The sequence below is a fragment of the Salmo salar genome, chromosome ssa28, assembly GCF_905237065.1.
Source record: "Salmo salar chromosome ssa28, Ssal_v3.1, whole genome shotgun sequence".
In the NCBI taxonomy this organism is placed as follows: Eukaryota; Metazoa; Chordata; class Actinopteri; order Salmoniformes; family Salmonidae; genus Salmo; species Salmo salar.
Window position 1 is genome coordinate 19,405,069 of NC_059469.1, and position 24,561 is coordinate 19,429,629.

Below are 24,561 nucleotides of genomic sequence, written 5' to 3' on the forward strand. Positions count from 1 at the left end.
TAGATTCCTCCTACATTAGTTCAAGCAGGAGTGGTTTAGACGCTTGTCCCCCAGCCTAGATTCCTCCTACACTAGTTCAAGCAGGAGTGGTTTGGGCGCTTGTAGCCCAGCCTAGATTCCTCCTACACTCACTGTCACACCTTTTATTTCCATCCTCACAGCTCATCATAACACAAGCTGTGTGAATGACAATACATCCCCTTCATACAAACACAGGTGTGTCAGCCAAAACACCATACCAATGAAGTTAGCCTGATAAAATACTTAAATAGGTTAAACCAGTTTCAGAAACTCTTGGGAAGACAATGGAAGTTCACTTCAAAAACAATTGTTTATTGTTAAAACCATTAGTTTTGGTGTATGGCTTCATCAGGGTATTTCAATAAAACACTGCACAAGAACATCACAGAGCCCCAGGCTGCATCCCAAATTACATTCCCTACATATTGACCAGAGTAGTGCACTACCAAAAAGGGTGCCATTTGGGACGCACTCCTCCTGCTACTAAGCCCAGTGTAAGCATAAAGGTCAGATACTAGCCTGCTTATTTATATAACGGACTGTAACTGCCTCAGTGTCAACTTCACGGCACGCTGGCCTGCTGCTGCAGAGCACATAAAACAGCTCAGGCAGCACTTCCTCTGTACGATCAAATGTCACTATGCATCTACTCAACGCTATCATTTAGTATACAGTACTGACTGACACCACTCTTCTTAGTCCCCTCTATAACACTATGATTACTATCTGACAGACAATTGCAGTACTACTAGCTATGTTATCTTTCTTTATCAGATTTAAGACTGATGGCAATGTCCCTGGTAATGTGCCGACGATGGCGACAGATGTGAATGAGGAGAGGAAAAGAGGAGAGGACAATGGTTGGATGAGTTATGTCCCCTGTTGTGCGGAGATAGGAAGAGAAAAACAATGACAAACAGCCCAACAGAAGGCAGAGGGCTGAAATAACTGCTTCGCCGGGAGGTCAGGGGTCAGCGATTGCTCATGACTCTGGGGATGAGAGAGGGAGACCAGCCTTGGGGATTGGGAAACAGAAAAGATAGAGAGGAGGCGTCCCAAAGGTGTCCCTGGGCTCTGGTCAAAAGTATTGCACTAAATAGGGAATAGGTTGCCATTTGGGACGCAGACAGAAAGTCATAGCTCTCAGCCCTGATGAATTCACAGTCTGCTATTTATCTGCTGTCAGCAGCTGGAGCCAGCAGACACAGCAGCCTAATTGGCTAACAAGGGTCCCAGGTCCCCCAGAAGAGGCTTTGGAGCAGCAGATTGATTGGCTACGGAAGCTCCTCTTTGTTGACACAATAACATCCTGGCTGTATGGCCATCTACTTCAGAATCAGAATGCTCCGTCATGCTGAGGCACAGAGATACACACAGTGACAAACACACAGTACAAACTGACACACATTTAGGCTTGTCCAGAGGAAAGATTAATTCAATTTCATTAGAGCAGGATGCAGCAACACAGGCCCTGCTCCAATCACATCAGCCACTGACTGACCGGAAATATAACTGCTATCACTGGTTGTCTATTTTAGGGATATAGCCTACTGGCTACATTGTACTATGCTGCACATCTAAAACGGACCCTACTGAGAGCAGAAGTCTATACTGTGCCGTAGCACAGAAGTGACGTCTGGCTGTCTGAAGGGATTAGGGGACTGGGCTGGCAGCCTCTATAGATGTCTGCAGGGTCGGTCTCGCCCTGGTGATGCTAGTGGTCTCGCCCTGGTGATGCCACTGTCCCCTCCACAGTGGAGGGGACAGTGGGACAAAGAGACAGGAGGCTGCGCTGGTGAAACTAGGAGGACACACAGAGCCCTAATAGAGGATGAGGAGGAGTGGAGGGGGAAGGAGGCTGAGGGGGACAGGAGGCTGAGAGTGTGAACGGAACACGTCAGTCCAGGCATGAGGCATTGTCGAGATGTGCAGCACGCCACACAGTCAGTCAATGCTGCATTTTACTGAGCTCTACTGTAGTATACAATCTCTACCCACATACTGTAGAAATACTAGCCTCAGCTATTCTACGATTAAAGGTACTATGATCATATTTGTTACACAACAGTAATTACATGTGTGTAAGGCCTCAGCTGTGTTTCAGGGATGAAACACTAGTGCTTTGATCATGTGTTGTAATATTTGGTTGTACTGCTGGATTCTCCCTTTAAGGGTACAGAGCCTGATCCTTTGAAGAAAGATAAGCAGCATATGTTCTCATACAAAACCATTCTGATGCCAGTAGCTGTCTCCCAACTATTGAAACTACATGAGACGCTTACACATAAAAGGGAGACATACATTTTGTTCAAAGTTGAGATATAGACGGGTTAGGACTTAAACCACTCAATTGCAGTCAAATAAATAAAATACCACAGTATGTACTATTTGTGATGAGAATAGGTCCTTCAAGGTTAAACATAGAGACGGGATGTCTGCATCTCAGATGGCATCCTATTCCCTACAGTTGCTACTTTTGACCAGAGAACTATGGGCTCTGGTCAAAAGTAGTGCACTATATAGGAAATAGGGTGCTCTTTGAGACATAGAAAATAACATTCTCAGATGCTCTGTGTGACCTCAGGTGCCTGGTCCACCTGGCCAAAGGCTCTAGAACTAGAACTGTCACTGTCAGACCTGTTCCATCCATCAAGACTTAATAAAGGTCTCCAACTCCCGGGAGCAGTTGACAAAGGTTAAGACAGCCCACAGCAACCAGTCACTAACTCCTTTGACAGACACACAACTCACAGAGGCTGAGAAAAAAGGCCTTGCTGTTTGTCTCGTGTGTCCTAAATCGCATCCCATTACATATCTAGTGCACTACTTTTGACCAGAGCCCTATGGGCCCTGGTCGAAAGTAGTGCACCAATACATAGGGAATAGGTGCCAATTGGGACGCACATAGATCTCTACAACAGGACGACGAAGATGCTGTGAGAACACTTCATCTGCAGCACCATATTTACAGAATCAAAGCAGAACGTCAATGTGTGTGGTAAAGCCTGTGTAGAATCCTTAGTTAATTAAAGAAGTTCAGTTCAATGTCTAATCCACTACACACACAAACAGGGCTATCATATCATAAATCAAATTTTTATCTTCAGATTTTCCACCATGGATGTTCCATCTGATATAGTTTGTTTCCTTTCCCGGAGAGAGATTTACAATAAATGTTTGTAAGGGTAATTTCTGCTACCTCATATGAATCTATGACAGTAGTACTATTACACATGCCTGGCTTGCATATAAGAGATTGCTTTTGCATACAAATTAGTTATTGGTCCGGGAGGGTGGAGTTGCGCAACAACAAAAAAGACATACAAAATTCCCTTGTAAAACTAATTTTGCTCTATATTAAAAAGACTCCAAACACACCCATCCTAAACAAAAAGAATACTATAAAGCACCAATCTGACATTATTTCCATGACAGTGGACCGTGCTTGCTCTCTGATTTCCATGACTGCTCTACCTGATTAATGGCGCATAGAGTTGCCATTTACCTCAGAGCTCAGGGAAATGAATCGACATCCCAGAGGACAACACCTTTAATACCTGGTCAGGAAAACTCCTGACATTTTCAATGCTGATAACATTCAGAGAGAGACAGAGAGTAGAGAGACAAGGAGAGAGAAAGAGGAAGAGCGTGAAAGAAAGTCCCGAATAACACCCTATTCCCTACATAGTGCACTACTTTAGCCATTTGGAATGCATCCAGAGAGACTCCCACCCAAAGCTCTCCTCTACGGTTGGTGGCTGATAATACTCAGCAGAAAGAGCCGCTTTGACGTGCCTAGACAACAGACAGTCAGTCTCAAACCTGAACCGAGCAATATTATTACACTTCTTGTGTCGGCAGTAATCCCGAAATCCATTCTAACCACTCCAAGTAAGACCTACTACTGGTAAAGCATGAAATATCCACTATTACCCTGTTGTGAAGCAAAGGTACTGTAAATTCCGATGCATGGCAGCAAATAGTCACAGTTCCTGTCTAGTAAGATCTAGGAAGGCCAATCATGTGACTGAGTAGGATTTTTTTTAACAATAAAAAAGGGATTTACTGTTGTACTTTAAAACAAATGTATTTTCTATCCATTCCTACACCCCGGGTCCATCCTAGACCTGTCTGTATATAGTGGGATAGTGTCTGGCTGGGATGATGGAAACTAACGCCTTGTGACTCCCTGTGGACAAAGATAACGTAGTGAAAAGACAACAGTTTAACGCTGGACAGCAGAAAACATGACCTCATAATGGAAATCTATCCACATAACACGCTCACTGTCTCCAGCATACTAAATCACAGATGTGTGTGAGTGAGTTTGGGATGGAGAGAGACAGAGAGAAAAAGAGACAAAAGATAAAGAGAGATGGACAAAGCGAGAGAACTAAATTACCCACCAAAATCTAAGTTTAAACATTTCTAATGTATACTGCCCTAAATTTTTGCAAGAAAAGTGGATATAAAATAAAAGATTAAACTCTCATGTGAAGTTATGACTTTACTTACAACATGTTTTAAGACATAAAAATATTTGATAAACTATGTAAAAAGTCTGGATTGTGCTTAATGGGTAGTGAGTGTACCCTTTAAGCCCATGGGTGTTCCAAATATACCTGCCTCTTAATTAAATAATCAATTTTAATTAATTTACAAAATGTACAAAACGTACAAATTGACATTTTCTTATGTAAAATTGGATTATATGAATCTTCCCTAAAGTTATTAAAATGAACTGGTCATTGCTATTCATCAAGAAAGTAGCACTTATAACGGGGGGGGGTGTCCAATCGTATTCACAGAGATCAATGTGGACTTGGGCTTTTGTTCTTGCCGACCAGTACACACCTGATTCAACTAATCATAGACTTCAATCAAGACATGATTAGTTGAATCAGGTGTGTTATTGCTTGGTTGGAACAAAAACCTGCACACACATTGGCCCTCTGTGGATAAGAAGCCATGCAACACAAACCTGCACCCACACTGGCCCTCTGTGGATAAGAAGCCATGCAACAAAGACCATAACACCACTCTGGCCCTTACTTGTTACTTTTACTTCTTCTCCATATTTCTTTAACTGCATTGTTGGTTAGGGGCTCGTAAGTAAGCATTTCACTGTAAGGTTGTATTCGGCGCATGTGACAAACACAATTTTATTTGATTTGGATAAGAAGCCATGCAACAAAGACCATAACACCACACAACTTTCAATGAATTACAGTTCAAGTCGGAAGTTCACATACACTTAGGTAGGAGTCATAAAAACTTGTTTATCAACCATTCCACACATTTCTTGTTAACAAACTATAGTTTTGGCAAGTCGGTTAGGACATCTACTTTGTGCATGACACAAGTACATTTTCAAACAATTGTTTACAGACAGATTATTTCACTTATAATTCACTGTATCACAATTCCAGTGGGTCAGAAGTTTACATACACTAAGGTGACTGTGCCTTTAAACAGCTTGGAAAATTCCAGAAAATTATGTTATGGCTTTAGAAGCTTCTGAAAAGCTAATTGACATCATTTGATTCAATTGGAGGTGTACCTGTGGATGTATTTCAAGGCCTACCTTCAAACACAGTGCCTATTTGCTTGACATCAAGGGAAAATCAAAAGAAATCAGCCAATACCTCAGAAAACAAAAGTTGTAGACCTCCCCAAGTCTGGCTCATCCTTGGGAGCAATTTTCAAATGCTTTAAGGTACCACGTTCATCTGTACAAACAATAGTACGCAAGTATTACCACCATGGGACCACAAAGCAGTCATACCGCTCAGGAAGGAGACGCGTTCTGCCTCCTAGAGATGAACGTACTTTGCTGCGAAAAGTGCAAATCAATCCCAGAACCACAGCAAAGGACCTTGGGAAGATTCTGGAGGAAACATGTACAAAAGTATCTATATCCACAGTAAAATGAGTCCTATATAGACATAACCTGAAAGGCCGCTCAGCAAGGAAGAAGCCACTGCTCCAAAACCGCCATAAAAAGCCAGACTACGGTCTGCAACTGCACATGGGGACAAAGATTGTACTTTTTGGAGAAATGTCCTCTGGTCTGATGAAACAAAAATAGAACTGTTTGGCCATAATGACCATGGTTATGTTTGGAGGAAAAAGGGGGAGGCTTGCAAGCCTTAGAACACCCTCCCAACCGTGAAGCATGGGGGTGGCCGCATCATGTTGTGGGGGTGCTTTGCTGCAGGAGGGACTGGTGCACTTCACAGAATAGATGGCATCATGAGGAAGAAAAATTATGTGGATATATTGAAGCAACATCTCGAGACATCAGTCAGGAAGTTAAAGCTTGGTCGCAAATGGGTCTTACAAATGGACAATGACCCCAAGCATACTTCCAAAGTTGTGGAAAAATGGCTTAAGGACAACAAAGTCAAGGTATTGGAGTGGCCATCACAAAGCCCTGACCTCAATCCTATAGAAGATTTGTGGGCAGAACTGAAAAGGCGTGTGTGAGCAAGGAGGCCTACAAACCTGACTCAGTTACACCAGCTCTGTCAGGAGGAAGGGGCCAAAATTCACCCAACTTATTGTGGGAAGCTTGTGGAAGGCTACCCGAAAGGTTTGACCCAAGTTAAACAATTTAAAGGCAATGCTACCAAATACTAATTGAGTGTATGTAAACGTCTGACCCACTGGGAATGTGATGAAAGAAATAAAAGCTGAAATAAATCCTCCTCTACTATTATTCTGACATTTCACATTCTTAAAATAAAGTGAGGATCCTAACTGACCTAAAACAGGGAATTTGTACTAGGATTAAATGTCAGGAATTGTGAAAAACTGAGTTTAAATGTATTTGGCTAAGGTGTATGTAAACTTCCAACTTCAACTGTATCTGAAAGCTCATTCACATTTGCTGTATTGCTATTCTTGTTAATTAGTTCAACTTGTCTCCTAAAGCTTATCTGAAGACAGTTTCAAACCTCCCTCTCAACTGTGTATTAAAAAGGTACAGGTGGTGGACCAAAAAAACAGAATCACGTGGATGAATGAAAGACAACAATTATGACAATGCCCCCACCCAAAAGTGTATAAGTAGTCACCCAATAGTCAATTTTCTTCTCCATCATTCGTCTGCATCACTTTTAGGTCTTCTATCCCTGATATCCCTCAACCCTGATCTTATTCTTCTCTCTATGCATCAAACCTATTGGAGTATACAGAGGTTTCTAATTCTTTGTTATTGTTTCTAATCTTGGTAAAGGAACCATGGCTAGATGCACAATATGCATAACTGTGTTTTTTGGGGGTTTAATCAAACTTAAATCTGAACAAAAAAATATATTTATGCTCATGTTCATTGAATATTAGGGATATCAACACACTATCCACATGTGTTTCAATGCAAACCAGGCTTAATAGGAGCATACTGGGCTTAATAGGAGCATACTGGGTTTAACAGGAACAACAGTGATTTATGGTGAAAAGTCAGAATTGCAAAGACTACTCATAAAATATTTAGAAACGAATGGTTTGGGGTATAAATAGTTGTTATACACAGACTACAATATTATGCAAAGTTAGTATTGATCCTATTGAACAATATTGCTTTATTGTCATTTTTCATTCTGTATAGAGGGAGTGCTTTTTGTGCTACCCTTTAAGCCGGAGATAAATGTCAAATTTACAAAAATGGCATCTATGTATAACAATGCAAGTTTCATTTAACAGTAAAATAAGACAAAATGCATTTAAAAATGTAAGCTGTGAATGCCGGAAATCTATTATCTTGTACTTCGACAAGTTGTTGCTACTGTGAGACTGACATGCAGGCATGACTGCTAGCATGAAAAACTCATTTTAAATTAGCAAGAAATAGTAATGAATGCTGATGAAATAGGCTATCATGTGCAAATATCAGCACATTCATCTTTTCATTTTAGATAAAGTAGTATCACGTATATGAGAAGGTATAAAAACATATCTGAAAAATATGTTTATCTAAGTCCTCAACACCAAAGTTTTTTTGCAGCTTTGAAAATGGCCACTAGTTGGAAGTTACACATAATTGTCAATAGCTTCATTATAAAACATCTGATTGACTTTAAAAAAAAAATGTTTTAGTTTTATTTGAATTTAAAGATCGAAGTGGGCTTAATTGGTACACTTACCGTAGTGCATGTCTCTGATAGGATTTGAGAAATTCTGTGGAGAGGATTGTCTTTTATCTGCTAAGAGGGAGCTCAGCTGACAACAGAGAGAACAGCAGAACACTATACAGTGAAGCAGCCATTCTCATAGAATAACCATGTAATGAGAGCTCCACCATCTTATTTTACATGTATTTATGTCTGAGGAATCTTATAGAATTGCATCTTTGTAGGATCATTGTTATATATTGCACTTGAGACTGGAAGGAGTTGTTACCTGATAATGGGGAATATCTGGTAAATTGATAATAGTCTCTGCAGTTATTGCAAAAGGTAAATTAGCATATTTTGTGGATAACAAATCTCAGGACAAATGTAATAAACTATTTTGTTTTTAAATCTGCTCCAGCACAGCAGGAAACTTGCAAATTCCTATCAAAACATAACACCAATATTTATTAAATCTCACACTACATTCCACAATTATTAGAGAACTATACAGTATTCATAACAATCACAGCCGATGTAAAACAACAGGCACTATAGCCTAATAGATGCCTCTTTGTTGAACCATTTCATTGCCACATAAGACCCTGTCAGGGAGAACCAACGAAATCACACATTGTTTTTGTCACATGCGCCGAATACAATCTTACCGTGAAATGCTTACTTACAAGCCCTTAAGCAACAATGCAGTTGTAAAGTAAAAGTAAAAAAATCAAAAGTAACATAAAATTACATAACAAACACGAGGCTATATACTGTACAGGGGGTACCGGCACCGAGTCAATGTGTGGGTTCCAGGTTAGTTGAGGTAGTTTGTACATATAGGTTGGGGTAAAGTGACTATGCATAGATAATAAACAGTGAGTAGCAGCAGTGTAAAAACAAAGGGGGGCCTTCCTCTGACACTGCCTAGTATATAGGTCCTGGATGGCAGTAGGAACCCAATGATGTATTGGGCCGTATGCACTATCCTTTGTAGCGCCTTACGGTCAGATGCCATACCAGGCGGTGATGCAACCGGTCAGGATGCTCTCAATGGTGCAGCTGTAGAACATTTTTTGGATCTGGGGACCCATGCCAAATCTTTTCAGTCTCCTGAGGGGAAAAAGGTGTTGTCGTGCCCTCTTGACGACTGTCTAGGTGTGTTTGGACCATGATAGTTTGTTGGTGATGTGGACACCAAGGAACTTGAAACTTTCGTCACGCTCCACTACAGCCCTGTTGATGTTAATGGGGGCCTGTTCGGACCTCCTTTTCCTGTAGTCCACGATCAGCTCCTTTGTATTGCTCACATTGAGGGAGCGGTTGTTGTCCTGGCACCACACTGCCAGGTCTCTAACCTCCTCCCTATAGGCTGTCTCATCGTTGTCGGTGATCAGGCCTACCACTGTTGTGTCATCAGCAAATGTCAGATAAGAGGCAGAATGAGGTAGGTGTTGACCTGAAGCCACACAGCAAGTAGGAACAGCTACTTACTTGTTACACCAGATAATGTGATTTAAACCAAAGATTTTTGGTATCCATTACTGGGCGTTACAGATTAGTTACTGTTTGGTGTAGCACAGAGATTTTCGACCAATCTTAACTGCGATACCATCTTTGTTCACGATTCGGCCATGCATGTATCTTCTAAAATGTCCGTGTCCAGTTGCAGATGGTGTGTTTGAATTTAGAAAATGCTCCGTTAATAAAATAAATAAATGTTTTGCTCCATGAAGTAATCCATCTTGTCTATTTCATATCTTCTCTCTTTAAATAAGGACAACCCACCTGGTACTGACAAACCTGGATGGTAAATTGCTGAGGTTGGTAATGGAATACATTGCGACTCCTGTTTGCCACATCTTCAATGTAAGCCTAGAAGACGGTGTGTGCCTTCAGGCCTGGAGGGAGGCAAAGGTCATTCTGCTGCCCAAGAATTGCAGAGCACCCTTTAGTGTAGAGGTCGACCGATTAATCGGAATGGCCGATTAATTAGGGCTGATTTCAAGTTTTTATAACAATCTGTAATCTGTATTTTTGGACACCGATTTTTTTTATAAAAAAATAAAAAATGTACACCTTCATTTAACTAGGCAAGTCAGATTAAAAACACATTCTTATTTTCAATGACGGCCTTGGAACGGGGGTTAACTGCCTTGTTCAGCGGCAGAACAACAGATTTTGACCTTGTCACCTCGGGGAGTCGTTTTTGCAACCTTCTACTAGTCCAACGGTCTAACCACCTGCCATACATTGCACTCCACGAGGAGCCTGCGTGGCAGGCTGACTACCTGTTACGCGAGGGCAGCAAGAAGCCAAGGTAAGTTGCTAGCTAGCATTAAACTTATCTTATAAAAAACGATCAATCTTAACATAATCACTATTTAAACTAGTAATATCATCAACCATGTGTAGTTATCTAACGTGTCCTGCGTTGCATATAATCGATGCGGTGCCTGTTAATTTCTCATCGAATCACAGACTACTTCGACAAACGGGTGATGATTTAACAAGCCATTTGCGAAAAAAGCACTGTCGTTGCACCAATGTACCTAACCATAAACATCAATGTTTTTCTTTAAAATCAATACACAAGTATATATTTTTAAACCTGCATATTTAGTTAACATGAATTTCTGCTAACATGAATTTCTTTTAACTAGGGATGTGACGTTGTGTTACTTCTCTTGCGTTCTGTGCAAGCAGTTTGGGTATATACAGCAGTTTGGGCCGCCTGGCTCATTGCGAACTCTGTAAAGTCCATTTATTCCTAACAAAGACCATAATTAATTTGCCAGAATTGTACATAATTATGACATAACATTGAAGGTTGTGCAATGTAACAGGAATATTTAGACTTAGGGATGCCACCCGTTAGATAAAATATGGAACGGTTCCGTATTTCACTGAAATAATAAACGTTTCGTTTTCTAAATGATCGTTTCCGGATTCGACCATATTAATGACCAAAGGCTCGTATTTCTGTGTGTTATTATGTTATAATTAAGTCTATGATTTGATATTTGATAGAGCAGTCTGACTGAGCGATGGTAGGCAGCAGCAGGCTCGTAAGCATTCATTCAAACAGCACCTTCGTGCGTTTGCCAGCAGCTCTTCGCAATTCTTCAAGCATTGCGCTGTTTATGACTTCAACCCCCGAGATTAGGCTGGTGTAACCGATGTGAAATGGCTTGCTAGTTAGCGGGGTGCGCGCTAATAGCGTTTCAAACGTCACTCGCTCTGAGACTTGGGAGTGGTTGTTCCCCTTGCTCTACATGGGTAACACTGCTTCAAGGGTGGCTGTTGTCGATGTGTTCCTGATTCGATTCCAGGTAGGAGCGAGGAGAGGGATGGAAGCTATACTGTTACACTGGCAATACTAAAGTGCCTATAAGACATCCAATAGTCAAAGGTATATGAAATACAAATCGTATAGAGAGAAATAGTCCTATAATTCCTATAATAACTACAACCTAAAACTTCTTACTTGGGAATATTGAAGACTCATGTTAAAAGGAACCACCAGCTTTCATATGTTCTCATGTTCTGAGCAAGGAACTTAAATGTTAGCTTTTTTACATGGCACATATTGCACTTTTACTTTCTTCTCCAACACTTTGTTTTTGCATTATTTAAACCAAATTGAAGATGTTTCATTATTTATGAGGCAAAATTGATAGTATTTATGTATTATATTAAGTTAAAATAAGTGTTCATTCAGTATTGTTGTAATTGTCATTATTACAAATAAATAAATAAATAAATAGGCCGATTAATTAGTAGCGGCTTTTTTTGGTCCTCCAATAATCGGTATCGGCATTGAAAAATCATAATCGGTCGACCTCTACTTTAGTGCTTCAAACAGCCAACCAATCAGCCTGTTACCTGTGCTTAGCAACCTTTTGAAGTACAATGCTTGACCAAGTGCAATGTTATTTTACAGAAAACTAATTTACAACAGACTTTCAGCATACTTATAGGGAAGGGCACTCAACATGCTCAGCGCTGACACAAATGACTGATGATTGGCTGAAAGAAATTGATAGTAAGAAGATTGTGGGAGCTGTTTTGCTAGACTTTAGCGCAGCTTTTGATATCATTGATCATAACCTATTGCTGAAAATACGTAGGTGTTATAGATTTGCATCCTCTGCCTTATCATGGATTGAGAGTTTATTTAAATTTTATATTTTTTTACCCCTTTTTCTCCCCAATTTCGTGGTATCCAATTGGTAGTTACAGTCTTGTCCCATTGCTGCAACTCCTGTACGGAATCGGGAGAGGCTAAGGTCCAGAGCTGTGCGTCCTCCGAAACACAACCCAGCCAATCCACACTGCTTCTTGACACAATGCCCGCTTAACCCGAAAGCCTGCAGGGCAGCCAGCTTGAGCCAATATTGTACTGTTTTTACTAATGACCTTCCACTGACCTTGAATAAAGGCTGTGTCTATGTACGTTGATGACTCAAAAGTATATACACGTCGGCTACGGCAGTAAAATAAATGACATCCAGTCAGTTTTAGAATGGTTAACTAGCAAATAGGCTGGTGCTAAATATCTCAAAAACTAAAATAATATTTTTTGGAACAAATCACTCGCTCAACCCTAAACCTCATCTAGATCTATTATTGAATAATGTGGCAATTGAGCAAGTAGAGACTAAACTGCTGGGTGTAACCCTAGATAGCAAGCTGTCATGGTTAAAACATATCGACTCAATGCTTGCTAAAATAGGAAGAGGTCTGTCCATGATAACGCTCTGCTTTCTTGCCGTCGCAGAATGTCAGTAACATTAATGTCAATCTTTCCTGGCTCAATATTGACTGCTTTACTATTGGTCTTTGTGCGAGGTGGTGATGTGTTGAAGGTATCGAACTGTCTGTTCAAGCACTTGGCACACAGTTCGGACACTCATCGGTATCACACAAGACATGCAGCCAGAGGTCTCTTCCTAGTTCCCAGGTCCAGAACAGAGGCTGGGAAACACACAGTATTAAATAGAGCCATGATTAAATGGTTCTCTCTCTGCCACCCCAGGCAACTCAAGCTAGCAATAAAAACAGATTTTTAAAAAAGCTGATAAAAGAACCCCTTACAGCACATGGGGACTGTGGAGACATGTGAAGAGCCATTTTTATATATTTTGTATTGTAATTTGCACTGTATTATTTATTGTATTTTGTAGGTGGGTGGCCTTGTACGAATCCTTGGCTTGTGTAATCCATAACGGCTCATAGGGCAGGAGCCTTTTCCTGTTTCTGAAGCATGAGGCAGAGGCAGGAGATTATGTAGTATGATATAGTGTTATCTATATTATGTTATTATATTATGTAAATTAAGTATTTTATTTGTTGTGTTTTGTTTCCTGTTTGGACCCCCAAAAATACTACTAAATACTAATACTACACATTGTTGGATTACTTCATGGAGCAAAACAAATATTTATTTTAATAATGGAGCATTTTCTAATTTCAAATACACCACCTGCAAAGATACATGTTTGGCTAAATCCAGAATGAAGATAGTATCGGTAAGGTTGGTTGAAAATTCTCTGTGCTACACCAAACAGTGCCTAACCTGTAACTCCCAGTAATGGATACCAAAAATCTTTGGTTAAATCACATTGTTACACCAGATAATCTATAACTATTCCTTACTATAAACTAGCCTACTGACATTATTATGCACAGCTCTTTGTCATGGTGTGATATAGTTTTGTTTGGCTTGTAGTCAAGTGCAGAGACAAGCAGTAGCTACTGAATAGAATATTACAGAATGCATTTACTTTCCTATGTATCCAACTGTAACTACATCTCATATTAGTAGCTGCCTGTTGAAGTTAAGACAATCCAGTCCAGCAGTTTGACAGTAACTGATAACTCCCATTGTTAGAACCAGAACAGTGGTGTGGAATAACGCCAAGCATTGATTTTCACCTGGAAATGCACATGCAAATTGGGATACTGTATCCATTTGTGGATGCAAACATGATACAATGTAACCTGTTGGCATTGACAACAATTTGCTTACACTGTACTGAACATTTGTTTTTGTAGGGGGTGGGGAGGGTGGCTACTGGCTACAGCTTTGACAGGCAATTTCGATCAGGGTGGAGATATAATTTGTGTCCGTTTAAAAAATGGGATTTCACAAAGATTTAATTTAGCTTAATGTCAAGCCTACTGCCTAAGTAAGATAGATAACCCCTACAGTAACCTTACCTTGCTTGACTCTCTCTCCAGCCTCACTAGCCGCTTCGCGTCAGTCGCAGCAAATAGCCTGCCGACAACCGGTAGCCGCTGTAGAGAACTGCAGCCAGACGGTTTCTTTGGGATCCTCAAGCGCAATTGCTCGCTACAGCTGACGTTATCTTAGCCTACTACCACAACAGAGCGAATAAATAAGCTACACCGCCAAGCCAAATATACTGAACTGAAATGTCTATGGACTTTCTATTTCCAATAGTCTAATTCGGCCATAATATAAGGATAAATAGGTCTAAAGGCCAAATAGAATACTGTCTACATGTTCACCCAGCACGCGCCGCTCGGAAGTAGCCAATCACACCGCCGCAGGTAACTTCAACCGAGCAACTATAGTTACCGGACCGATTCACAACAAAAAGTAATATGTGCCACAACTGCAGTAGCCTATGTATGGATCGCTAGCACGCCTACCGGTGCAACCTCTGATTGACCAGAGCAGTGCACAGCAAGCTAGAAGCCGATGCATAAATCATGAGAATGGGAGGCACTAATGTCTAAACCGGTCATAATTATTCAAGAGGGGACAAGGTCGATTTCAATCAAAAACCTTCCCCCAGGATCAAAGCATTTGACATTTGATGTAAGGGAATTATGTTATAAAAATGCAGAGTCTGTAGGAGATTCACTCCAAGCTACCTGTTTTACTGCTAAACCTATAGGCAAGCCGCAAGTCAATAAGCTATAGCTTAATATATTTGCTATAGGGCCATAATAGGTCCTATAAATCATAGCCTACTGGTTCTTTCAAGTCAGGATGGAAATTTCTCTCTACATTTTAGTGAGGAAAAACAGCTTTAGTAGCCCTATTCTCTGGGGGATCATTTTCTGCTTAAAGGCTTCTCTAGATAGAAACATTGCTTATTGAACACTGTTGTTGTAAAAACATTGCATCAGCATGACATGATGCATATGCCTACATACTGGTACTGTATGTCAAATAAATTATATAGAAATTATTATTTAGTTGTAATTCCAAATGTGATCTGTAGGTGTAACTGGTGCACTAACTATAATGTGCACATACTATATAATGTGTCTGTGCTGTAGCGTACTATATTACAGTAAGATGGCTGAGGCTGCAGTATAGAAGTGATAAATGCCCCAGCCAGGTGTGTGCCCAGCCCAGGGCTGCCGGTTTCAGTGTGTGGGTTTTGACAGAATCTATGTCCTAAATGGGACTCTATTCGCTAAATAGTGTACTACTTTTTGACCAGAGCCCTATAGGCCCTGGTCAAAAGTAGTGCACTATAAAGGGTATAGGATGCCATTTGGGAAGCATCCAAAGAGAGGCAGGAGGAGAGATTAATTAGGGTTAAATTTGATTTGGAGTGATCAGCAGAGTCATGCAGAGCTGAAGCAGTGTTATGCCAGCGAGAGTGAAGTCTGGCCTCTGCATCCCCTACTAATCCACTGAAACTCCAGCACCTCTCTCTCACTGCATCCCAAATGGTACCCTCTTCCCTATTTAGTGCACTGTTTTTGAGTCATGGTCAAAAGTAGTGTACTAAACAGAGAATAGGGTGCTATTGGGGATGAACCTCACTCTCTATGCCAAAGCAAAGTCTACCTCGCACACAGAAGCTCCACTGCACACACCTTCCCTCAGGTGCTTCAGGCAGCTGTAATCCCTCACACCGTTCTTCTCTGCACTCACATGTTGTGCTGCCTGTGAGACTCCTGAAGGATCATGGGGTGCAGATTTCTCTATTCCCATGATCTCTCCATAGCAGATATACAATCTGCTACTGAAGTTGGCGTAGGCAGGCATATTCTCAAGCTGTAAGGTTAGCACAACAACAATTTGACATGCAGTTAATTGTCCATTAAATGGGCAATCAGCAGTAGCTACATGATATGTATCCATTGATTCTTGAAGAATATAACTTAGAAGTGTCTCATGAGCTTAGTTCAACTGTAGTACCCCATCAGAACCCAAATATAAGCTTGTTTTGCTCCAATGTTTGTATACAAAGTAAATGTAAACAAACACTATACAGCCTCAAAACATGGTTAAAACTATTATTTTTGATATCATGGATGGTCAGTCCTTGCATTCATATCTCTGTACATGAATTTGAGAGTGGTTACATTTCTTTTGCCCCATCCCTCAGATTTTTACCGAAACAGGGGTGGGGAGAAGCTAGTTGTTTCTACTGCTGATTGCAACTTAAATAATTTTCAGTACTTTAGTTTTAGGCCTATTTGTGTTTGTATTGTACAGTGGGGGGAAAAAGTATTTGTTCCCCTGCTGATTTTGTACATTTGCCCACTTACAAAGAAATGATCAGTCTATAATTTTAATGGTAGGTTTATATGAACAGTGAGAGACAGAATAACAACAAAAAAATCCAGAAAAACGCATGTCAAAAATGTTAAAAAATGATTTGCATTTTAAATGAGGGAAATAAGTATTTGACCCCTCTGCAAAACATGACTTAGTACTTGGTGGCAAAACCCTTGTTGGCAATCACAGAGGTCAGACGTTTCTTGTAGTTGGCCACCAGGTTTGCACACATCTCGGGAGGGATTTTGTCCCTCTCCTCTTTGCAGATCTTCTCCAAGTCATTAAGGTTTCGAGGCTGACGTTTGGCAACTCAAACCTTCAGCTCCCTCCACAGATTTTCTATGGGATTAAGGTCTGGAGACTGGCTAGGCCACTCCAGGACCTTAATGTGCTTCTTCTTGAGCTACTCCTTTGTTGCCTTGGCCGTGTGTTTTGGGTCATTGTCATGCTGGAATACCCATCCACAACCCATTTTCAATGCCCTGGCTGAGGGAAGGAGGTTCTCACCCAAGATTTGACAGTACATGGCCCCGTCAAATGATGCGGTGAAGTTGTCCTGTCCCCTTAGCAGAAAAACACCCCCAAAGCATAATGTTTCCACCTCCATGTTTGACGGTGGAGATGGTGTTCTTGGGGTCATAGGCAGCATTCCTCCTCCTCCAAACACGGCGAGTTGAGTTGATGCCAAAGAGCTCCATTTTGGTCTCATCTAACCACAACACTTTCACCAGTTGTCCTCTGAATCATTCTGATGTTCATTGGCAAACTTCAGACGGGCATGTATATGTATTCTTGAGCAGGGGGACCTTGCGGGCGCTGCAGGATTTCAGTCCTTCATGGCGTAGTGTGTTACCAATTGTTTTCTTGGTGACAATGGTCCCAGCTGCCTTGAGATCATTGACAAGATCCTCCCGTGTAGTTCTGGGCTGATTCCTCCCCGTTCTCATGATCATTGCAACCCCACGAGGTGAGATCTTGCATGGAGCACCAGGCCGAGGGATATTGACAGTTCTTTTGTGTTTCTTCCATTTGCGAATAATCGCACCAAATGTTGGCACCTCTCACCAAGCTGCTTGGCGATGGTCTTGTAGCCCATTCCAGCCTTGTGTAGGTCTACAATCTTGTCCCTGACATCCTTGGAGAGCTCTTTGGTCTTGGCCATGGTGGAGAGTTTGGAATCTGATTGATTGATTGCTTCTGTGGACAGGTGTCTTTTTTACAGGTAACAAGCTGCGGTTAGGAGCACTCCCTTTAAGAGTGTGCTCCTAATCTCAGCTCGTTACCTGTATAAAAGACACCTGGGAGCCAGAAATCTTTCTGATTGAGAGGGGGTCAAATACTTATTTCCCTCATTAAATTGCAAATCAATTTATAACATTTTTGACATGCGTTTTTAAGGATATTTTTGTTGTTATTCTGTCTCTCACTGTTCAAATAAACCTACCATTAAAATGATAGACTGATCCTTTCTTTATCAGTGGGCAAACGTTCAAAATCAGCAGGGGATCAAATACTTTTCCCCCCTACTGTATAAGGGTAAAGAGAAGGCCACATCGAACTGGAACTGATATTATTGAAGTAAGTGATATTATTGAAGTAGAGATATTAGTCAAGTTTTTTTTTACATTCCTAAAAGGTCAAATGTTTTTCTTTCTGCCTCATAAGAAAACAGGGGGCAGGAAAACCAGCATGCAGGGAACTACTTTTGTGTATTACTTAGATTATTGTGTGAACTAGACTGTACTGTAGCCTATGGGTGTGAGTGACCAGGTTGATAAGGCCTATGAATCTCATACACTGCATCAACAAAATCATGGAAACAGTAGCAGCATAGCAACCAGTTGCTAGGATGAAGCAAAAGGCAGGCCCCTAAAAGAGCTGACTTGCTTATTTGGCAAGTGAGCCATAAAAAAATCAATCCCCCAATGAATACCTACCATGTTTCCATGGTGACCATATGGGAAGTGATGGAGCTGTTTGGATGAGCTATGGGTATCCTATATTTACCAACATGAATGCGCTCAGATCTGACCTGTTGTATAATTTTTGGGAGACAAATTTCCACGAAAAAAAACCTGCATGCGCGCGACCGACACGCCTATACAACTCCACCTGAAGTTTTGTGAGCGTGCCTCATCTCTATGGAGACAAAGAGACGCATCAGAGGGAAAAACACAGAAGTTGGGGAATTAGCTAGCTGAAAATGGATTCGATTAAATAGTAAGAGGAGATGATAATAATTTAGCTATTGTGTAATTAGTTAATAGGTTAACAGAATGGTAGGGCATTTGCCTTTGCTTAAGCATCTGTCACCACAATTCGATCGATCCACCTGTCTTAGCCTACCTATTATATAACTAGCTAATATATTACATTATTATGGTGACGAACACGCCAACGAGTTAGCTAAGTTAGCTAACTAGCTAATGTTTTGATATATAAAATAGCTCCATGTGTAATCTTATAAATCAATAAACTTTACTTCCAATATTGACCATCTGTAACGTTGTATGTCAGGAGTCTTTGTCCACATAATGTACAGCTGGGAAAGACGCGCAGCTGAGAACCTCACCAATGCTGAACACATTTGTGAGGTGAAGAAGAGGAGAGACCTTAAATATCAGGTAAGCTATGTTCCAAAGAGGTAGGCCTAAATCTTGTACATTAGCAGTTCTCAAATAATTTCAATGACATGAAGGTTTACAGGGCATAGACAATTGTATGATGGATGTTGTTCAAGTATGACAGCAACAGATAACAGTGGTAGCCTATGGTGTAGAGATTATAGCTGAATGAAAGTGATGATAATGATGGTGATAATTAAGGCGATTATATGGAAATGAAGGTAATTATGTTGCAGGACCACCTACGCAGACGGGAACAGGAAAGGGCAGACGCAGAGGTGAGGAGGGAAGTACACAGAGTACGGACGCCTTCACCAACACCTCAGACAAATAGGTTCAAAGCCCGCAGGTATGAAAGACCATGGGCACAGGGAGCGCCAGACACCAAGAAGGTATTAACTCTTCACACTTCTACAGTTTTACAAGTGCCACATAACATTGTCTGTGCATGTCATTGCAACAACTTTGGTCCTGTATAGCTCAGTTGGTAGAGCATGGTGCTTGCAACACCAGGGTTGTGGGTTTGATTCTCATGGGGGGCCAGTATGAAAAATATATGCACTAACTACTAAGAGAGTCTGTAAAATGTCAACATCTCTACAGTTCATTAGTTGAGACTGTAGCCTACTTTCCTCTAATAGTTTCTCTAAACATTGTCTTGCTGCCTGCAGTCCTCCAGCTCTGTGAAATCCACCAGATCAGAGATGAGAAACTCACAGAACAAAGGCTCAGTGTCCCGCTTTCCTGCCATCTCCAGCGGAACCCAGAGCAGTGTAACCCAAAGTAGAACAGCAGAACTGGCAACCACATCAAAGACATGGAGAAGAGCCATTGCTCCACTGGCATCCCACTGTAAGATTCTCACAATGCATTCTCTGCTGCATCCTCCTAGACCATGCCCCCCCCCCCCACGGGGGTGCACATTTAGTTTTTTGCTCTAGCACTACACAGCTGATTCAATAAATCAAAGCTTGACGCTGTAGTGCTAGGGAAAAAACAATGTGCAGGGGGGGGCAGGATTGGAAAACCCTGTCTTAGACAACGGACTTCCCTCACCAGTGGTTATGGGGTCCAATGACTCCATTTACATTTACATTTTTTACCAAATTGATATACTTCCTTCTTTATGCTTTTTTCAAGGTAAGAAACAATCTCCACCATGTCACAAACACAGATCTGTGGCTATAAAAAACAGAGCCTGTAAGTTATCCACATGTGCAACTAAGTCAAACACTCTGAAACTAACACAAAGTCAAGACACACTGAGGGGGAAGAGAAAGATGGGGGCACCATCATGTGACCGTGCAGATAGTTCAAACATCTCTACAAGACATGATCTGGTCAAGAGGCCATTAGACAGCTGCTACCTCCCACAGCCCCTGATTTGTTCTAGAAGGTCCTACACAGATTGGCCCTGTCTCCCCTCACTGCAGTACCACCGCTCCCCCAGCCCAGACGACCCAGAGCCCCATCCCTATCTCCAGCTGATCTCGGAACCCTTCCAGGGCTTCTCAGAGAGCAGTAGTATCACAGAGGAGTACGTACGCAGTGAGGACACCTACAGGGCTGAGCTCTGCTCCAGGAGTTTAGCTGACACCAGTCCTTTGTCCGTACCGGAGTCCCTCCCCTCGCAATGCCCCTCCAGCAGTGGCACCCTGGAAAGCAGCTCTCTCAGCCTCAGTGACTCCTTCACCGGCCCCCTTAGCAGCCACTTCCACACACTGGGTGTTCTGTCCTCCGAGTCTGAGTCGGACAGGGAAGACGACAACCATTCATGTCAGGATGCTGATAGAGAGAGCTACTACATCCCTGTGAGGTGGGCTGCCTCTCAGTCTAGTTCACATGACATCCTCTGCCCGTCTCCCAGTGTCCGTACCGTCCAGAGTCCTAGGGGCATGCAGTCCCAGCTGAGTATGGAGTCAACAAGCACCCCTGAAGAATCACCAAACAGTAGAGCTTCATACACTGGAGGAGGATATAGTCCCATGCCTTCACTGATGCAAGTAGGTCGACTGTCGATATCACCGTTGTCGATAACACCCTCTGTCACACAGAGAGCCAGCAGGGGGACTCTCACTACCCCGCAGCAGCTGTATGAACACCTCCCTGAGCTGGATCATCTCAGCCCCCTTAGCCCCAGGAGAGCTAACCCCATCTGGCTGGGCTCAGAGAGATGGCCGGTGTTGGAGGCCTCACCACCCAGGACCAGCTACACCCTGAGGCACTCCCAGCTGGTCAGCAGGATCCAGCAGGAGGAACCAGAGGAGGTCAGAGGAGAGGCCAGTAGTAGTGACAGTAGTACAGAGGACACTCCGTCCTCCAGCGAAGCCTCGCGCCATGGGACCTCTGGGCTGATGGATCACCTGACCATGGCCCTGATGGCCCTCCGTGACATCCGCAGGGAGGTGGCTCACATTCAGATGAGCAACGCACAGCAGGGTAGTGGTGCTATGGCAGCTCAGGAGGCCCAATCAGCACCGGCTACCAACCCAGAGACGTTACGCAAAATCAAAGAACGGTGAGAGGAGCTGGAGAATGGGACAAGTACTCTGTCCTTCTGTTCTTGTCATTATGTCAGATGAGTATCCTCTCTAAATATAGTTACTGGTCCCTTGATAAAGTTTGGCATGCACATTTATTTTGCTTTCAGGTCTTTTATACAGATGTAAGATCTTAATTTGACCTGCACTGAGTGTAAAAAAACATTAAGAACAACTTTATAAAGTAGCATGAAATCATCCTATATTCTTCATCTCATTTGTAGTCTTCTAACCTCCACAGTCTGTTGGAGGAGTCGTCTGATGAGGAGGAAGGGGACCAGTGTCGTATCTGTCAGTGTGGTGCTGGCTCCCCGACCAATCCCCTGCTCACCCCCTGTCTCTGCTCCGGCAGCCTGCAGTACATCCACCACGACTGCCTGAAGAGGTGGATCCAGACTAAAATACAGTCAGGTCAGTTTAATGACTGATTTAATTGTTGAAATGAATCATGATGGTGTGGCTCTGAACTGATGGAAGGAATGAAGTGTGTGTGTGTGTGTGTGTGTGTGTGTGTGTGTGTGTGTGTGTGTGTGTGTGTGTGTGTGTGTGTGTGTGTGTGTGTGTGTGTGTGTGTGTGTGTGTGTGTGTGTGTGTTACCATGTGTTTCCAGGGACCACACTGTCTGCGGTCAGAACCTGTGAGTTGTGTAAGGGGAGCCTAACACTGGATCTGGACGACTTTGACATGGAGGAGTTTTACCAAAGGCATGGTCAGACACAGGTATACATCCCTTCTTATGCATATCCCTACAGCATACTACCCAGCTGAGCAATAACTGTATCAGTCTGTTGTTGTGACTTACAATATAAATGCTTATCTGTGTGGTGGCAGGTTGACGTTTACGGTTATGAATCTTGCCCTGGAGGCAGAACTGAGCAATTTCCGCTAGATGGGTCAGCTGCTAAATCGAAATTGGCTATATTGTAAAAATTCATGAAAATCAAAATGTGCTTTTAGTTCATAATTTGACGTTAGGTTTAGGCATTTGGGTTAGCAGTGTGGTTAGGGTTAATGTTAGGGTTAGGTTTAAAATCAGATGTTATGACTTTGTGGCTGTGCCAGCTAGTGACCACTCTGCAGAGCTGCCTCCAGAACAACATTCATGATGGAAAACGCTACCCTGCTGTGTGATATGGCAATGCTAGTAGGAGTAAATATTAGTAGGTTGTTTATCTCATCCATATTCTCTTTTAACCTCCTCTGACTTCCCTGCCGTCCCAGGTGGAGCAGACCAGTCCAGAGCTGTACATGTTGCTGATCCTTCAGCAGAGGTTCTCAGAGCTGCTGCAGGTGGCCCAGTCACGTAGCAATGCCGTCTCTAGGGTAGGAAGGAACTGTTTCATGGTGTTGGTGCTCATGCAGTGAGGGACTAACGTCCTGTTCCCCAATGGTACAGACTACTCCACAGCTATCCATTTATACATACAGTATCACACGTTAATGCTGTTGTTACTCCTTCAGAAAGTAGATAGCCTATATCTAAGCCTGTACTTTTAAAGGTGAGGTATACAGTATAAGTGAGAGAGAGGGATTTAAAACAAGATGACTCACTAGGCTAACCATAAATAATGGAGTATAACTAATTGGTACATTCATGATTATCTGCTACAATATGAGATAGATTGAAGGTCAGAAATGTTTCTTTATCTTAGATGGCTACCAGACTGTACCTGATTCAGAGAACAGCAGGGGCCAACAGTAGGTGACGACAGTGTTGATCATTTGGTGACAGAAATACTGTGCAAATCTAAATGGATCAACACTTGATAGCCAGAGTTCTTATATTGAGATGTCTGCAATTTACTAAATAATTGTCTTCTTTGTAAAAATGGATTTGAGGAGTAAATCTGATTTGAAATAATTTGATTTGAAAGATTGTTAGGTTTAAAGGACAACTTTGATTGAAGAATGATTGATCAATGGAACCTGTTGTGTTTACGGGCCTTTTATAAAAAAATATATCAACAAATTAAGATGTTTTATTGTCACATACACCGGATAGGTGCAGTGAAATGTGTCACACTCTCTGAATAGCTATCTACAGTTGAATAACAGCAGTTGACTTGATGTTGTCTTGATTCTCCCTCAGGTTTGGAGGCTTCCTCTTCTTCCACACACACTGAGGGTAGAGCCAGCAGAGGGAGCCAGAGAGGCAATCACGCGCCAGGGACACCTGACCCACCCACCTGATACATTCTTTCTTCCTGTTTTTAAATCCTGGGTGAAGTGACGTTAATGATGAATTTATTCTAACTTATTTCATGAAATGATTTTAACACACGATGCAGTGCATCTTATTCAATGGTACCATCTGGACAGAGGATAAATAAACTTGACAGAGAGGTGGTGGGTATAATAAATATATTTATTCTTATCTATTTAAGTTAAATGAATTACTTATTACACTATTTATTACATTTCTATTATTAGGATTTTAACATCAGCTTTGCTTTTATATTGCACACTATGGCATTTAACAGATGGAAGAAGGCTCTTTAATGCTGCTAATTGTTGGAACAGTAAACAGAGATAAACATCCAGAAAATAGAAGTTAAATTCTTAAGGAAATCAACTAGAAAGTCAAACTCAGGGAGCTGGTTTTTATATCAGATGTTTGGTGTGAACCTTTCAATCTTTTTACATACACAGACACTGTAGTTTTACTGTACTGTTTTACTGTACAGTACTGTACTATCTATGTCTCAATGGCTTTC

General features: G+C 41.8%; 2 protein-coding genes across 6 annotated transcripts in view; one reads left to right on the plus strand and one right to left on the minus strand.

Annotated features, from left to right (window-relative positions):
* tanc2b (tetratricopeptide repeat, ankyrin repeat and coiled-coil containing 2b) overlaps positions 1 to 14,794 on the minus strand; it is a 253,028-nt gene extending 238,234 nt beyond the window's left edge. For 2 of the 3 annotated variants that reach the window (XM_014179855.2, XM_014179852.2), the window contains exon 1: positions 14,355 to 14,794. The gene's annotated coding sequence lies outside the window, so the exon portion shown is untranslated. The remainder of the gene's footprint in view (positions 1 to 14,354) is intronic. The other variant, XM_014179853.2, reaches the window with a different exon arrangement.
* A 3,870-nt stretch (positions 14,795 to 18,664) lies between these two features.
* Positions 18,665 to 24,162, plus strand: LOC106589642 (E3 ubiquitin-protein ligase MARCHF7-like). 3 transcript variants are annotated; one of them, XM_014179869.2, is made up of 10 exons: positions 18,667 to 18,903; positions 19,201 to 19,307; positions 19,544 to 19,699; positions 19,979 to 20,159; positions 20,448 to 21,825; positions 22,089 to 22,258; positions 22,458 to 22,567; positions 23,069 to 23,170; positions 23,500 to 23,549; positions 23,937 to 24,028. In XM_014179869.2, exons 2-10 carry the CDS (start codon positions 19,218 to 19,220, stop codon positions 23,968 to 23,970), a joined length of 2,271 nt encoding a protein of 756 aa, XP_014035344.1. In that variant the 5' UTR covers positions 18,667 to 18,903; positions 19,201 to 19,217; the 3' UTR covers positions 23,971 to 24,028. The 3 variants fall into 3 exon arrangements, with proteins under 3 accessions (XP_014035343.1, XP_014035344.1, XP_014035342.1); XM_014179867.2 differs by having other exon boundaries at positions 18,668 to 18,903; positions 23,500 to 23,545; positions 23,937 to 24,141; XM_014179868.2 differs by lacking the exon at positions 23,500 to 23,549 and having other exon boundaries at positions 18,665 to 18,903; positions 23,937 to 24,162.
* The last annotated feature ends 399 nt before the right edge of the window (positions 24,163 to 24,561 follow it).